Genomic DNA, 14566 nt, shown 5'->3' on the forward strand with positions numbered 1-14566 from the left:
GCCCTCGTCCGTGAGTCCTTGGGGGCGCATCTCCGGGGGAGAGGGGAGTGGCACCGTTGTGTGTGGCCTCAGCGCTGTGGTCACGCTGAGCACGTGGTCAGGAGCCCCTCCCACCTGTAGCCGGGTTTTCCCTCCTGACCCCATCCAGGCATCGCAGGGACATTTGGTGGCCTTGCTCTTCAGTCTCTTTCCAGAACATTCCTCTGGCTTGTTTGGCGCTGACGCCCGGCAACGCCCGGCTCTGCCTGCACTCTGGGTTTGTCTGATTGTGTCCTCACGGTGGGACTCGTGGCAGGAGCGGTCCGTGCACAAGGCTCCCCCTGGCTGCGTCATGTTTAGGGCGTAGGGCGCCGAGTTGCCCGCCACGGGGGCATCACCTGGAGGGTTCAGCAGGTGCACGTGTGCCGTGCGTGAGGCGAGCGCTGGCAGCTGGACAGGTGTTGTTGCTTAGAGCGTGGCCAGGTTCAGCAGGAGAAGCAGGGTGAGATGATATAAAGAGTAAGTAAGCATGGCCCGTCGGACGGGAGCGTAAGGACCGCGGAAGGCGGCGTGGGAATGGCTCAGCTTCTGGAAAGCCAGACAGAGCGCTCGAGAACACGGGCCTCCGTGTTGGCCGTGACCTTGGGTTTGTTGCTTGGGTCACCTCCCCTGGGCTCAGGTTTCTCTGCGGAGCAGTGCTGACCTCCAGGTTGGGGAGGTGGCTGATAAGAAGGGCCGGGGTTTGGACACAAGCCCGCCTGACCCGGGCTGGCGGCAGGGCTGGGGACACATGGCCAGGCCCTCAGAGAGGCGCCATCCTCTGCCTGTCTCCCCCGCCCTGGCCTGAGACCCTCCAAGGCTTCCGACAGTGTAGCCGTTAGGATGCTGGCCCTGGCACGGTGCCGGGGACACCTGCAGGCCTCCGCTGTCTCCCAAAGGTGGATCCACGGCTGGAGGCAGGGGTGGGGCGTCGGCCTCCCCGCCAGACGCCGGCTCGTGCCACTGCTGACCACCCTGCTTCGGGGACAGCTTTGGTGGCAGATGGGGGCGGGCGGCAGACCAACCAGGGCCCCTCCTCCTGTCTCTGAAAGCTGCTGTCTCCTGGGCAGGGGGTGAGGAAGGAGAGGGAGGCTGAAGCAGGCACTGGGGGAGGCTGGACGGAGATGTTCGGGGTGGGGGGGTCAAGGGGCAGTTGGGACTCCCAAGCTTGGGGATCCCAGGGAAGCCCCTCTGTGGCCCTGGGAGGCTGCCTGAGCTCAGCCCAGCTCCTGCTGCTGGTGTCATGCGATGCCACCCCGGGCCACGCAGTTGGGAAGCTGTGGTGTGGTCTGGCTCCAGGCCCGGGGCTCTGCGTTCCCGCCTGTGCCAGGATGGCCACCTGTGTCTCCGGGTTTGGGCTTCTCACATCAGCCCCGGAGCCTGGGGCCCTCCACCGCCTGGCGTGGGTGGTCCCTCCAGCCCCACGCCTCAACCCCTGCCCACCCCGGGCCCTTTGCCAAAGCTGCCTCGTGGAAAATTGCGTTCTTCTGCACCAGGGCTGGTCGTCCAGGTAACTGGCACCTGCTGCCTTCGCCTCGCTCCCTTCCTGCCTGCTCAAGTTCACGGCTCTTTCTCAGTCTCCGATTTGGGCTTGTGGGAGAGGAGGGGGCAGGTGTCTGACCCGGGTTCCGAGCCCTACACCTGCGTCAGGTCCTCTGCCTGCCACTTCCTGGCCTCTTTGTGCCTCAGTTTCCCCATTTGGAGCCCAGCAGAGGGACACTGTCTCCCCTCAATGCTGGGCCGAAGCACAGCCCCCGGCTCGTGGGGGGCCCTCGGCGCTTGGCTTACGTGGCGAGATTCCCTTGCCGGCTATGCTGCTCCCACCTGGTCCGCACCAGCGATCCAGAGACCCCCCGTGGTCTGCCTGGGCTTGTCCTGGGGAGAGACTCGGTCACTCGGCCTCCACCCAACACTGCCTCGTTCATCCATTCCTCATTGTGCAAGTCCACCCAGCCCAGCCGCGTGCCTGGCCCCATGCGGGGTCATCCAGGAGCTGTCCTGTGGTCCAGCAGGGCTGACTGTGGCCTCGGTGGCTTCCCACCGAGGTCGGTGACTTCGGAGAGAGCAGTGCGTGGGTTCCGACTCCAACTGACTGAATACTTCCCAGAAACACCGTTTCGTTTGTTTCACGGTTCAGTAAGGAACAGCTATTTGGGCTTGGCTGGGGGTGCAGCCGCTTTCTCTGGCTCATTCCAGCTTTTGGTTCGGGCTCTGTTCACTGGTGACAGGCGCTGGGGTGGGGGTGGAGAGGGAGGGGAGGGCAGTGGGTCCGTGGGGTGGAGGAGGGGCTTGGTGGCGCCCCTGTGTGTCCCCAGGACGGCCGAGTGCCTGCGGGGCCCAGGAGGAGAATTGGAAGAGGGTAGGCCAGGGGTGGTGTCCCACAGGGAGAGGCGGGTCTGGGGGTCTTTGCTGCATCAGGAGGGGCCGGGGCCGGTGCTGTCCCCTGCTGGGCGGCCGGACACAGAGCCCTGACCATGACTGTTGACCAAGGGCGTATTTCCTTGTTCCAAGCAGGTAGTGCCGACCCTGTGCTGTGGGGCGGGGAGGGAAGCAGGAGGTCCCCAGGAAGTGCCCCCCCATGCCCCCTCTAATGGCCCCTCTTCTGTTTTCTCTTACAGTTACTGAGAAGGAGGTGCAGCAGTGGTAAGTGGCTCTGCCCAGAGCTTCGGGAGCGGGGTGCTTGCTTCGTGCTGATGGGGAACGGGGCAGGGGTGCAGTCCGGGTGGCTCGGCCACTGTCAGTGTCCTGGGGTCACCTGCTACCGACGTAGCTTCACTGAGCCAAGTTGGCGCTCTTGGCGATGACTTTTTTTTTTTTTTTAAAGATTTATTTGAAAGGCAGAATTACAGAGAGGGAGAGAGAGAGAGAGAGAGAGAAAGAGAGAGAGGTCTTCCATCCACTGGTTCACTCCTCAAATGACCACACGGCCAGGGCTGGGCCAGGCCGAAACCAGGAGCTTCTTTCGGGTCTCCCACGTGGATGCAGGGCCCCGAGCACTCGGGCCGTCCTCTGTTGCTTTCCCAGGCCCCTTAGCAGGGAGCTGGATGGGAAGTGGAGCAGCCGGGACTCAAGCCCGTGTTGGGTGCTGGTGCTGCAGGCTGTGCTACAGCGCCAGCCCCTGTTGGTGGTCTCTTGCCTGGACGGGCTCTTTAAGGACCACCAGGCTCTGCTCCCCTGGGGGTCTGCATGAGAACCAGGGAGGAGCCTGGCAGGGGTTAAACCACCCCAGCCCCTCGCTCAGGGCTTGCCTGCTCGTCTGTAGCGTGATTGATGAGGCTGGGGCTTCCCTGGGGGTGCCAGCTCCCATCGGTCTGTGTGCTGCCTGGAGCACTGTGCTAAGAGGATCCTGAAGCTGTGTGTGGTGGAGCAATGAGAGGTGCAGCAGTGAGGGAGTGGCGGGGTCTGTTATGGATTAGTGATGTCTGCCCTGGCTGGGGAGGGGAGGATAGGGGCTGTTTGCTGTCATTGTGCATTGTGGAGCAGCCAGGAAGACCCCCCACCCCCCCGCAGGCAGGGGAGCGAGGATGCGAGCTTGGAGACCTCCCATGGCTGCCTGCACGGCTCTGCTGACCCCTTGCTGGCACCCAGATCCTGGATGGGTCTGACCGCGTCCTAGGTGCAATGTATGGGCCCCACCTGCCTCCCGCCTCACTTCCCACTTCTCCGCTTCTTCCCCAGAAATATCCCCACTGCTAGGCCTTCACCCTTGCAGCTGCCCGGTCCTGGAATGCCCACCCTTCCATCCTGGTCCCTCCGAGCTCCGTCCCTCTGCAGGCTCAGCCTGCTGGGGTCCACTCTGACCTCGTGCTTCCCTGGGACGCTCCGGGCGGCTGCAGACATGGCCTTCGCTCTCTGCCAGTCCCCTGCCTTGAGGCTGCTGGACCCCCGTCGGCCACAGCAGGCTCCCAGCACCCAGTCGGCACTGCCCTCGGTGTCTTGAATGCCGCAGCCAGTGACTCCTGGCAGCAGTCCTGGCCAGGCCCGGCTGACAGCCCCACATGGCACGTGAGGAGGCCGAGCTCGGGTGGGGGTGCAGCGTGGGCTCTGGCCTCCCGTGTGATGGAAGAGGTGTACTTCTGAGGAGGCCCAGGGCCGGGGAGGGCAGTGGTTAGAGTCGCTGCCCGGACGTTAAGAGCCCTCGTCCCCGCCGCTGCTCTGGCCGGGACTGTGACAGCTGCCCTGGGGACTTGGCATCTGGGAAGCAGGTGTAGACGGTTCCCTTCGGGGCCAGGGAGAAGGGCAAGGTTCTCCCTGGGGGAGACGGACGCCCCCGGGCACTGCCGCGCCCTCCGGCCTTTCCTGCCCCTGGGCTCCCGCGGAGTGGGTCCTGCTGCAGTGTCCGGGGACCAGGACAGCGAGACCTGCTCGAGCTGCCTGGGCACACTCCCTGCCCGCGGCCGGCCTTGCCTCGAGGTCTCTCTCCCTTTCCCCCTCCCTTCCTCTCCCCCCTCCCCCCCACCCCCCGGCTGACTGTGACAGAATGAGCCCCGCCCACTGTGGAGGGGAAACCCAGGCCCTGGGAGGTCCAGGTGATCCTCGTGGTAAAGGCCCCGCGCTTCTGTGCCAGAGAGAGAGCGAGAGCGAGAGAGCAAGAGAGAGAGAGCGAGCTCCCCTCCTCTGGCTCACTCCCCAAATGACTGTAACAACTGGGGCGGGGCTGGGCTGAAGCCAGGCACCAGGAGCTTCTTCTGGGTGTCCCACCTGGGTGCAGGGGCCCAGGGACTTGGGCCATCTTTCCCTGCTCCGCCCCCAGGCCAGAGCTCCTGAGTGTGGCCTGGCTGTTCCCCGCCTGGGCCCTCGGATCCCCTCGCCTGCGCCCCTCTTGTCCTCGCCTTGGGCCAGACCCACAGTGGGCTCCGCAGCTGCTGCCTCCTGCCTGCCCCGCGGGCGGCACCCCGGAGCGCCTGCGAGCAGAGGCGGGCAGGCTGCTGTCCTGCTCGTGGCCTCTTTGTGTCTTCCTCCTTGGCAGGAGCCCTGATCCCTGCTGGCCCCCACCCCGCCCCGCCCTGGGCTCCTCACCTGTCCACACCAGCACTCTCGACGCCTGCCGTCCCCTCCCCCGCCCCACCCCAGGCTCACTCCCTGCTCAGAGCCTCCGCCCTGGCTGTTCCCCCTTCTGTTCCCTGGCCCCCCCACCCCACCCCAGCGTGGCTGGCTCCCTCTCCTTAGGCACGACGTGCACTCCCGCATCACCCCTCTCGTTCTGTGCTGTCTTGGCAGCTGCTGAACAGGACTCCCGTGTCAGTGTGTTCCGTCCCTGTTGCAGTGAGCACAAGTGGAGGCTGGGCCAGAATTCAGGCCCTGGGAGAGGGGATGTGACGCCTGGCTGGACCGTGTCGGGATACCCGCCGTGCACCCCGTGCAGTCCCCAGCTCCTCTCTGGTGCGGCTGTCGGAGGTGCAGGGGGAGGCGCAGGAGTCGAGGGGTGAGCGGCAGCTGTCGGTCCCCCAGGGCCCTCGCTCACACCCCAGGAGGTCAGGAGCCACCTTGGAGGCTGAGAAGGAACAGCAGCGGGTGCTGGGCCCCTGAGGGTGACTGCGACATTGCAGCCACCTGGGAAGTGATGGGGACGCCATCCGGGCCGGAAACAGCAGGGCACTGACTGGGAGACGCGCAGGAGGCCGAGGAGGAGGGAGGAAGCCGGCCGGTGGGGTGTGCGCTGGGCGGCAGGGCTGTGTGCGATGTTTCTGTAATACTTTCTTTTGCCCAAAGCATTTTGATGGTTTGAGAGGCAGGGGCAGAGTGACAGAGCGAGAGAGGGCAAGTGTGCACCCCTACACTTGTTCATTCTCCAAGTGCCCATGGTGGCCAGGGCTGGGCTAAAGCCAGGAGCCGTGTGGCTGGCAGGGACCCAACCACACCGGCCATCACCGCAGCTGCCCAGGCTCTGATGCAGGCTGTGGGCTCCCAAGCAGCGTCTACACCTGCCCCTCTCCTAAAGTTTCTATTTCCAGATTCTCTGAAGGGTTTGATTGCTTTTGTAATAAACAAATATCCCAGTGTTGTAATAAAAATAGTGGCTGGTGGGGTGGGCGTTGTGGGTGGCAGCAGGTGGCCAGCAGGTGCGGCTCAGCAAGACCCCCTGCTCCCCTGGGCTGTGCCCCGCGGGCAGGGCTGGGGAGGTCCCCTGTGGGCCGCGCTGCCCCCGACCTGCAGCAGTGTCGCGAGAGGGAGTGGCCGCATTTCCCAGTTGAAGCTGAGGCTCAGAGGGCTGGAGACAGCTTCCCAGGCCACACATGGCTGTGTGTGTGTGCGTGCATGTGTGTGCATGTGTGCAATGGAGTGTGCATGTGTGGGGAGTGTGTGCATGTGTGTGAGCACACGTGAGCTGGTGTGTACACATGTGCACGGGAAGTGTGTGCATGTGTGAGTGTACATTGGGAGTGTGCATGTGTGCACAGGAAGTGTGTGCATGTGTGAGTGTGCATTGGGAGTGTGCATGTGTGTGCACAGGGAGTGTGTGTGCACACACATGAGCTGGTGTGCACAGGGAGTGTGTGCATGTGAGAGTGTGCATTGGGAGTGTGCATGTGTGCACAGGGAGTGTGTGTGTGCACATGTGAGCTGGTGTGTACATGTGTGCACGGGGAGTGTGTGCATGTGAGAGTGTGCATTGGGAGTGTACATGTGTGTGCACAGGGAGTGTGTGTGAGCACACGTGAGCTGGTGTGTACATGTGTGCACGGGGAGTGTGTGCATGTGGGAGTGTGCATTGGGAGTGTGCATGTGTGAGCACAGGGAGTGTGTGTGCACACACGTGAGCTGGTGTGTAATGTGTACACGGGGAGTGTGTGCGCATGTGTGCAGTCTGGCTCCAGCCCTCTGCCTCCATGGCTCAGGCTATTGGGCTTGAACCTGCCGGCTCCTTGCTCTGGGAAACCCGCAGGACTGAAAGCCACCGGGGAGCACGGGAGGGGTCCTCCTCATGGTGTCTGGGGCCTGCCGCAGGCCCCCGGGAGGCCGTGCCTGGCTGCTCTGTGCTCTCTGAGTTCCCCGTCCCGCTGCTCGTGCCCTCCCTGGCACTGCACAGGGCAGCTGCCGTGTGTGGCCTGGAGGAGCCATGGCCTGGGCTCCCAGGAGCACCCTGGACGGCAGGATTCTGTCAGAGCCGAGAGCCGGGGCTGCAGGGCCCTCCGAGGACTGGAGGCCAGGCCGCCGCGCGTTTGTTCCGCGCTGAGCAGTGGCTGTGCTGGGCCAGCGCTGGTCCCGGGGGTGTCAGAGGTGAGGGAGAGGCTCCGGGGGCCTTCCCAGGCTGGCGCTGCTGACGGGGTCGGGAGAGCTTTGCAGTGGCCCAGTTCCTGTCCCCCTTCGCTCTGAAGGAAGCCCGGGCGGGGTGTGTGCACCGTCGTCCAGTCTGGCCTTCTCCAGCCTTGCCTGCCCGCCGGGGCCAAGAGCTGTTCCCACCCGCAGCCGAGCGCATCGCCCACGCCCACACGGCTGCAAACCGCACAGGGCCCTGGGGCTCGGTTCCCAACCTTTCTCCGACAAGGTGGAAGCCTGTTCCTGCCCGTTCCCCAGCACGGTTGTGGGGGCGTGGCCTCCGTGTAAATGGGTTACAGGTTGAGGGGCGGGGCCCAGGTCAGGGAGTGTCAGGGGGGAGCCTCCCTTAGGGATGGCTGGCAGGGTAGGGCAGGGCAGGACAGGCCAGGCTGGGTCGTCCATGACATCCCTGGCCCTCGTGTGTGGGGGACCTGGTCCCAGGCTCGGCACGTGGCCAGTGCCCAAGACCCCGTGCTGTGCTGCTGGCGCTCAGCTCTTGTCTCTCCAGGCTCGCTCAGGTGCCTTAACGGCAGGTGCCAGGTTGGTTCCCCTCTCACAGGTGAGGAGACAGGCCCGGGGGAATGGCACCTGCCCAGGGTCTCACACAGGCCAGGGGTGGAGCCGACCAAGCCAGGTCTGATTTGGAAGTCGAACTCTTCTGTTTTAAACTTTCAAAAAACTACATTCCAGCCATTTAGTACGGAAAATTTTTAAAAAAGTACATTCCGGGGCCGGTGTTGTGGACTAGCCGGTTAGGGCGCCGCCTGCAACACCAGCACATCAGCGCCTGTTCAAGTCCCGGCTGCTCCACCTCCGATCCTGCTCCCTGCCAATGGCCCAAGTGTCTGGGGGCACTGTCTGTCTGTCACCCCGGGGGAGACCCGGAAGAAGCTCCTGGCTCCTGGCGTAGGCCTGGCTTGGTCCTGGCCGTTGCAGCCGTTGGGGGAGTGAGTTGAGCAGCGGATGGAGGCCCCCTCTCTCTCTGCCTCTGCCTCCCCCTCTGTATCCATGACTTTCAAATAAAATAAGTGCATCTTTTAAAGAAGCACATTCTTTGTTCTTATTTTTTTAAGAGAGACAGAGAAACCTCTCCTCTTCTGTTTCCCTTCCCAATGCCTGCAGTGGCCAGGGCTGGGCTGGGAACGCCTGCCAGGGCTCCCACGTGGGAGGCAGGGGCCCAAGCACTTGGGTGCAGATGAGGGGGCTGGAGGGGAAGTGGGGGCGGGACCTGACCCCAGGCCCTCCACTATGGGGTGTGGCACCCCCATGTCAGCCTCACCTGGCGCACCACAGCGCCCGCCCCTCCAACTCCCTTTTTACCTTGGGGAGTTCCTGCAGGCTGGATGCAGCCAGTGGAGGATGATCGTAATGATGATGCATAACGGAGAGACCCCTGCCCCCACTCCTCTCCACCGCCTGCCTGAAGCCCTGGCCCGAAGGGAGGGGCCTGCCTGGGGGCGCCCGGGGCCATCTGTGCTGCTTGGAGAGTGGGGGACCCCGAGTGCCAGTCTGCAGTGACACTCACTCGTGGGCCTTCCCTGCCCCCTCCCCGGCGCCTGACCTCAGCCAGCGGTGATGTGAGAACTCCCGTCCCCCGACCTGGTGTCCAGAGTCAGCCGGCAGGTGCAGGGGAAGCCAGGTTCCCTGCGGGCTTCGGGCACCTGCTGGTGGCTCGGGGGTGCCAGGGAGGTGGGCAGATGCTGGGGACCGTCCCCCCTCGGCCTGTCCTGCCTCCGTTCTGGAGTCTGGGATCCGGTTTAGCCACCCCGTATGCTAGCCTTGTGCTTCTGTTTGACTTTCACTGACCACCTACTGTGTGCCGGGCACAGCGGAGGGCCCTGCAGGCCCGGGGGTGAGCTAGAGGCTGCGGTCCCTATGTGCTGCCCGGTCCATCACTGCACAAGTGCCACAGGCATTGGCCAGACACAGCTGTGGAGATGCCCCTGCTGCTGGGCCCAGGGAGAGGCGCCGAAGGCTGGTGGGAGTCAGCCAGGCAAGGTGGGCTGAGCAGAAGACGGCCCAGAGCCGGTGGGGGGGACACCCCCTTCAGGAGCCTCGACTTCCCCATCTGTAAAGTGGGCAGATCGTCCATTCCTGCTGGGCTCGGTGGGACAGTTTGGCGCAGTCATACAGCTGATGGTCAGGGGTCCGGGGGCACTGGGAAGGCAGGGACCTGTGCAGCCCCCGTGCTTGCAGGGCCCTCAGCGGCCAGGCAGGGGCGCTGTCCCGCTGACTCGCAGTCTCCACAGACGGTTTTGCTTGTTGTAACTTGGAGGGGGTGGAGAGCGACTGGCGTCTGTTGGGCGGAGGCTGAGCATCCCACAGGCACGGGACAGGACCCGGGGGCTAGGCCCCTGTTGCCAAAAGTGCCGGGGTGGGGAGCCCTAACGTGGTCGGAGCCACTTCTCAGACCCGCGGGGAAAGGAAGGGCATTCATTGCCTGGGGGTTTGCTCAGGGCCCTCTCACGGTGACAGGTGCCGGCCAGGCCTGTGTCCCCAGGCGCCTGGCCAGTCTTCTGTCAGCAGCAGGTCTGCGGGAGAGACGGAGGAGCCGGGCCTGTTGCAGCCTGAGCCTGGGCCCCGGCTGGGCACGGCCCCGTCCCTGGACTTCATCAGGAGGCAGGTGCGCCCCCAGGGGGCCCTATCGGGGAGCGGGGTGTGCACCCGGGCTGGGGTCCTGACGCAGCCAGCCAGCGGGTTAGCCCAGGGCCTGCGCTGCTGCCCTCAGAGCTGTGCCGTTCTGCAGGGTGACGCAGAGGGCTGGGGGCTCCCCCTGGGGGGGTGTCTCGGAACGCTCAGACCCCGCCCCCTCTGCGGCAGGCGCCTTCCTCCACCCTCTGAGTGCCAACAACCCGGTTACGTAATATTTAGGTAGCAGCCGCTGTACCCAGGCAGGCGTCTGCGCCGGGGAGGTAGGATCTGAGCGCTGTTCTTCGGATGTGACCTTGGGCCAGTCTCGCCCCCTTTCTGGGGCTCCCAGCGCCCAGCCCCACGGGGCTCACGGGCTCCTGCCAGAGTCTCTGAGGGGTTCCGTTCCCGGGGGCTCAGGACCCCTGGGTGCTTCCTCCGACTCATTCGACATCCCCCCGGGCCCCAGCACTGCAGGGTGGGGGAGCTTGTGTTCCAGTGGGTGCCACACCCGGAGGCAGATGATACAGTGTGGCCGGTGCTGTAGCAGGAGGGACCCTCCGGGGCCTGGGCTACTTCCTGGAGGAGGCCCCGTGCGAGCTGGGGCCGTGCATGGGAAACGAGAGCTGGTGTGAAGGGAAAAGTGATTCTGACGCTTGTTAAAGGGGCAGGAGGGGCTCCTCCAGGGTGATGGCGCAGGTGGTGTGTTTCTGTTGCACGCGCCCTGGGCGACTTGGAAGAGAAGTTGGTTTTGGCTCTGGTCCAAGGTCAAGGAGTGGCCTCCAGGCTGGCAGGGTCCAGAGCCTGCCTCCCGTCTGCTCCCTCAACTTCCCTGACGACCTTGATGGTCACATCAAGCCCCACCCCCACCCCCGCCTCCTTTCGCCCCAAGATTTAGTTATTTGAAAGGCAGAGCGACCAAGAGAGGGAGAGAAGACAGGTCTGCCACCCACTGGTTCCCTCCCCCGATGCCTGCTACAGTCGGGGCTGGGCCAGGCCGAAGCCAGGAGCCGGGAACTCCAGCCTGGTCTCCCACCTGGGTGGCAGGGGCCCAAGTGCTTGAGCCGTCTTCCTCCACTGCTTTCCCAGGCACATAAGCAGGGAGCTGGATCGGAAGTAGAGCAGCTGGGACTCGAACCGGCGCTCCCATACAGGCTGCTGGTGTTGCAGGTGGCGGCTTAACCCACTGCGCCAGAAGTCTGGCGCCGTTTGCACCTGTTAATGCCCCGCAGAGGGAATTAGGCTTGGACAGGACGAGCAGGCACTGAGTTGAGTGATCTGGGTGCCCGCACCCCACCTCTGAGGCCGGGGTTCCTTTTCCAGTTCTGCCTCCTTCCCAGGGCCAAGTTCAAGGACAAGCCTCCAGGCCAGCCGGGGGTCCCTGGGCGGGCAGCGGGAACACGGGCAGCGCCAGGGCTTAGGGAGGCACTCGGAAGACAGAAAACTAAAGGCTCCTAGAGGCAGCTTCTAGGGAACCCTGGCTGCTCACCGGCCCAGCGGCAGCCCTGGGGCTGGCAGTGGGGGGCCTGCGGGGAGGCTGGCTCAGCGGGGAGCCCGTGACGGAGCAGAGGTCACTGCAGGGGCCCCCCCCCGCCACCCCAGGAGGCACCTTGCGCCAGAAACTGGAACGCAGACCCACCTGGGAGACCTGGCCCTGGCTTTGGTCAGATTCAGCCCCAGCTGGGAGTGGACGAGTGGATGGGGTTCTCTCTGCGTTCTGTCTCTGCCTCTCGAACAGTGAGTTTCAGAGGGGACAAGAACATAGCAGGTGTCAGGACTGTCCCGGTAGGGGAGGGGGATGGGTCTCAACTCCGCTGAATCCAAGGGCGAGCAGAGGCTGTGGATGGAGTTACAGGTGGAGGTGGGGATGGGGGTGGGGCCTTGCTGTACTTGCTGGAGGTGGGACAAGGACTTACACGGGGTGGGGGGGTGATGAGGAACTCCACCAGCAGTGGGTGAGCCAAGCTGATCTAGTAGGGTTCTTGCTGCTCTGCGCTCAGCAGGCGTAGATTTTGGGGGGCTCAGCGCAAGGCCTGGAGGGAAGGAGGCGGGGAGGAGGCCGACAGGTGGATGGGGTATGGGCAGAAGGAGCTGCAGCCCGCTCTGTCCTGCTTGGCTTCCTCCTGGCGTGGCCCATCTGAGGCCCTGCCTGGGGGCTGAGCCAAGGCCAGTAGACCCCGGGGGTCCTGCCGGATTGGGAGGGGGTGGCAACAAGTGCAGTGGGCCTGGAGGCGCCGCATGCCGTGCCTGTGCCGATGCTGGGGTCGCTGGCTGACCCCCAGGGCCAGCTGACTGTTCGCCTGCAGGCCCTGAGTCCCACGCGTTGCTGTGGCCGCACCCCTGAGCCCTGGGTGCTGCAGGGCCCGCAGCTGAGATGTGGCCCCCCTGGGACCTGCTGCTGCGGATGGAGGGAGCGAGGGAGCGAGGCACCAGCCCGGGAGGCTCAGCGCCGCGCCTGGTGTGGCCCGTGGTCGGGGCGCTGCTGGGCCTGGGTGGGGCAGGACGGACTCAGACAGGCCCTGTTGAGGGCCTTGTGCTGGCTGTGGGCACGGCTGGCGCGGTCGGGTGCCTGCTCCCAGCCAGGTGCCCCCAGCCTCACCCTCAGCCCACCCTCTCTCAGCCCGTGCACCTCCGCCATTCCGTTCCCATGTGTGGTGTGGCTAAGCCGCCACGTGGGATGCCACGGCCCATCTCCAGTGCCTGGGTTCGAGTCCTGCCTCTGCTGCCCATCCGGCTCCTTGCTAATGGGCCTGGGGAGGCAGCAGGTGCTTGGCCCCTGCCGCACACGTGAGCGACCCAGATGGAGCTCCAGGCTCCTGGCTTTGGCCTGGCCGAGCCCTGGCTATTTGGGTGATTTGGGGAGTGGACCAGCAGATGGGAGTTTTTGCTTTCAGATAAATACGTAAGAAGTAAGAGGGGTTTCCTCTCCGTACCTTGCTCCTGGGGCACGCGAGGAGAATCGGGAGATGGCCGGGAGGGGATCTGGGAGGCAGCCCTGGGGCTGGGGATAGCAGAGCCCTCCCCCTGGCTTCCCGCCGGGTGCCAGCCCCCTGGGGGAGCGTGGTCAGCTGTATGAAGTTCGCGGTACTGATGGGCAGACTGCGGTGGGCTTGTGCTAAGATGGGTGTGAGGACCGTCACTCTATGTAAGTGAGGAGGGTGAGGCTCAGAGAGGTGGGGGCATTTGCCTGAGGTTGCCCAGCACTGTATGGCAGAGCTTTAAACTGGGCAAAGCCACACCACCATCTGCCGCCCAGGGTTCAGGAGGGTCCCTGTGCTGGACAGCAGGACCCCAGGGTGGGCGAGCCTCCTGGAACAAACCAGGGTCCCCTCTGAGCCCCCTCTGCTGCCCCGTTGTCTGTCTGGGAACAGGCGGGGCCGGGGGGAGGGTGTGCAAATGGGAGGAGCCAGCTGCTGGCCCCCCACGGTGCCTCTTTGGGGCCCGGAGGGGTGCAGGGGTGGGTCTCATGCACGAGCGTGGCTCACGTTTCAGCCCCCTGTGGGGATCACAGACACGCGTGACTGGGTGCTCTGTGTGCAGAATCAGGGCCGTTCCCCATGTCGGCTCTCGTCCTCCCTATGCAGAAGGGGCTCAGGGAGGGGAAGTCACTTGTCCAAGGTCAGAGGTGGAGGTGGGAGTGACCCCAGGCCCGGTCAGTGGGGAAGTCACTTGTCCACGGTGAGAGGTGGAGGTGGGAGTGACCCCAGGCCTGGTCAGTGGGGAAGTCACTTGTCCACGGTCAGAGGTGGAGGTGGGAGAGACCCCAGGCCTGGTTGGGAGGGGATGTCACTTGTCCAAGGTCAGAGGTGGAGGTGGGAGTGACCCCAGGCCTGGTCAGTGGGGAGGTCACTTGTCCACAGTCAGAGGTGGAGGTGGGAGAGAGCCCAGGCCTGGTCAGTGGGGAAGTCACTTGTCCACGGTGAGAGGTGGAGGTGGGAGTGACCCCAGGCCTGGTCGGGAGGGAAGTCACTTGTCCAAGGTCAGAGGTGGAGGTGGAGAGAGCCCAGGTCTGGTCGGGAGGGAAGTCACTTGTCCACGGTGAGAGGTGGAGGTGGAGTGACCCCAGGCCTGGTCTGTGCCCCCGGTCCCCGGGGAGCTGGGAGCTGCTGGCAGGTGGGTGAGCTCGGCACCTGCTCCCCGTCTCACCTGGTCTGCTTCCTGCAGGTACAAGGGCTTCATCAAGGACTGCCCCAGCGGGCAGCTGGATGCCGCCGGCTTCCAGAAAATCTACAAGCAGTTCTTCCCCTTCGGGGACCCCACCAAGTTTGCCACGTTTGTTTTCAACGTCTTTGATGAAAATAAGGTGAGCTGCGGGTGGGCGGGGCCGTGGCCAGGGGAGCCGCCTCCCCCCTGGGGGCAGCCGCGGGGTCGCCACACCCACTCTCCCATGCCAATGTTCCCTTCCGGAGAGGGAACACACACGCGTGTGCGCACTCCCGTGCACACAGACCCCAGCCGCTCACAGATGCGTGCGCATGTGCAGTGCAGATGCACACACAGATGTGTGCAACCCTACATATATGTGCTCAATGCACAGGAGACGAGGTCTACGGAGGCTTGTATATGCACACACACACTTACGCACACACTGCACACCCTGCACACACACACAGGTATGGGCACACCACACGCAGGTCCACAAGGGCTCTGCAAACCGTCC

The 14566-nt window shown here is 64.6% G+C and overlaps 1 protein-coding gene across 3 annotated transcripts in view; it reads left to right on the forward strand.

Annotated features, from left to right (window-relative positions):
* The window catches only part of NCS1 (neuronal calcium sensor 1), a 48792-nt gene that overhangs the window by 20555 nt on the left and 13671 nt on the right, over positions 1-14566 (forward strand). The window contains exons 1-3 of one of the 3 annotated variants that reach the window (XM_070058086.1): positions 1281-2377; positions 2637-2661; positions 14071-14209. In XM_070058086.1, the coding sequence (XP_069914187.1) occupies positions 1993-2377; positions 2637-2661; positions 14071-14209 (549 nt within the window). In that variant the 5' untranslated portion in view covers positions 1281-1992. Of the gene's footprint in view, positions 1-1280; positions 2378-2477; positions 2533-2636; positions 2662-14070; positions 14210-14566 lie in introns of those variants that run through there. The other 2 variants (XM_070058089.1, XM_070058088.1) reach the window with 2 other exon arrangements.

This window comes from Oryctolagus cuniculus, chromosome 1 (assembly GCF_964237555.1).
Source record: "Oryctolagus cuniculus chromosome 1, mOryCun1.1, whole genome shotgun sequence".
In the NCBI taxonomy this organism is placed as follows: domain Eukaryota; kingdom Metazoa; phylum Chordata; class Mammalia; order Lagomorpha; family Leporidae; genus Oryctolagus; species Oryctolagus cuniculus.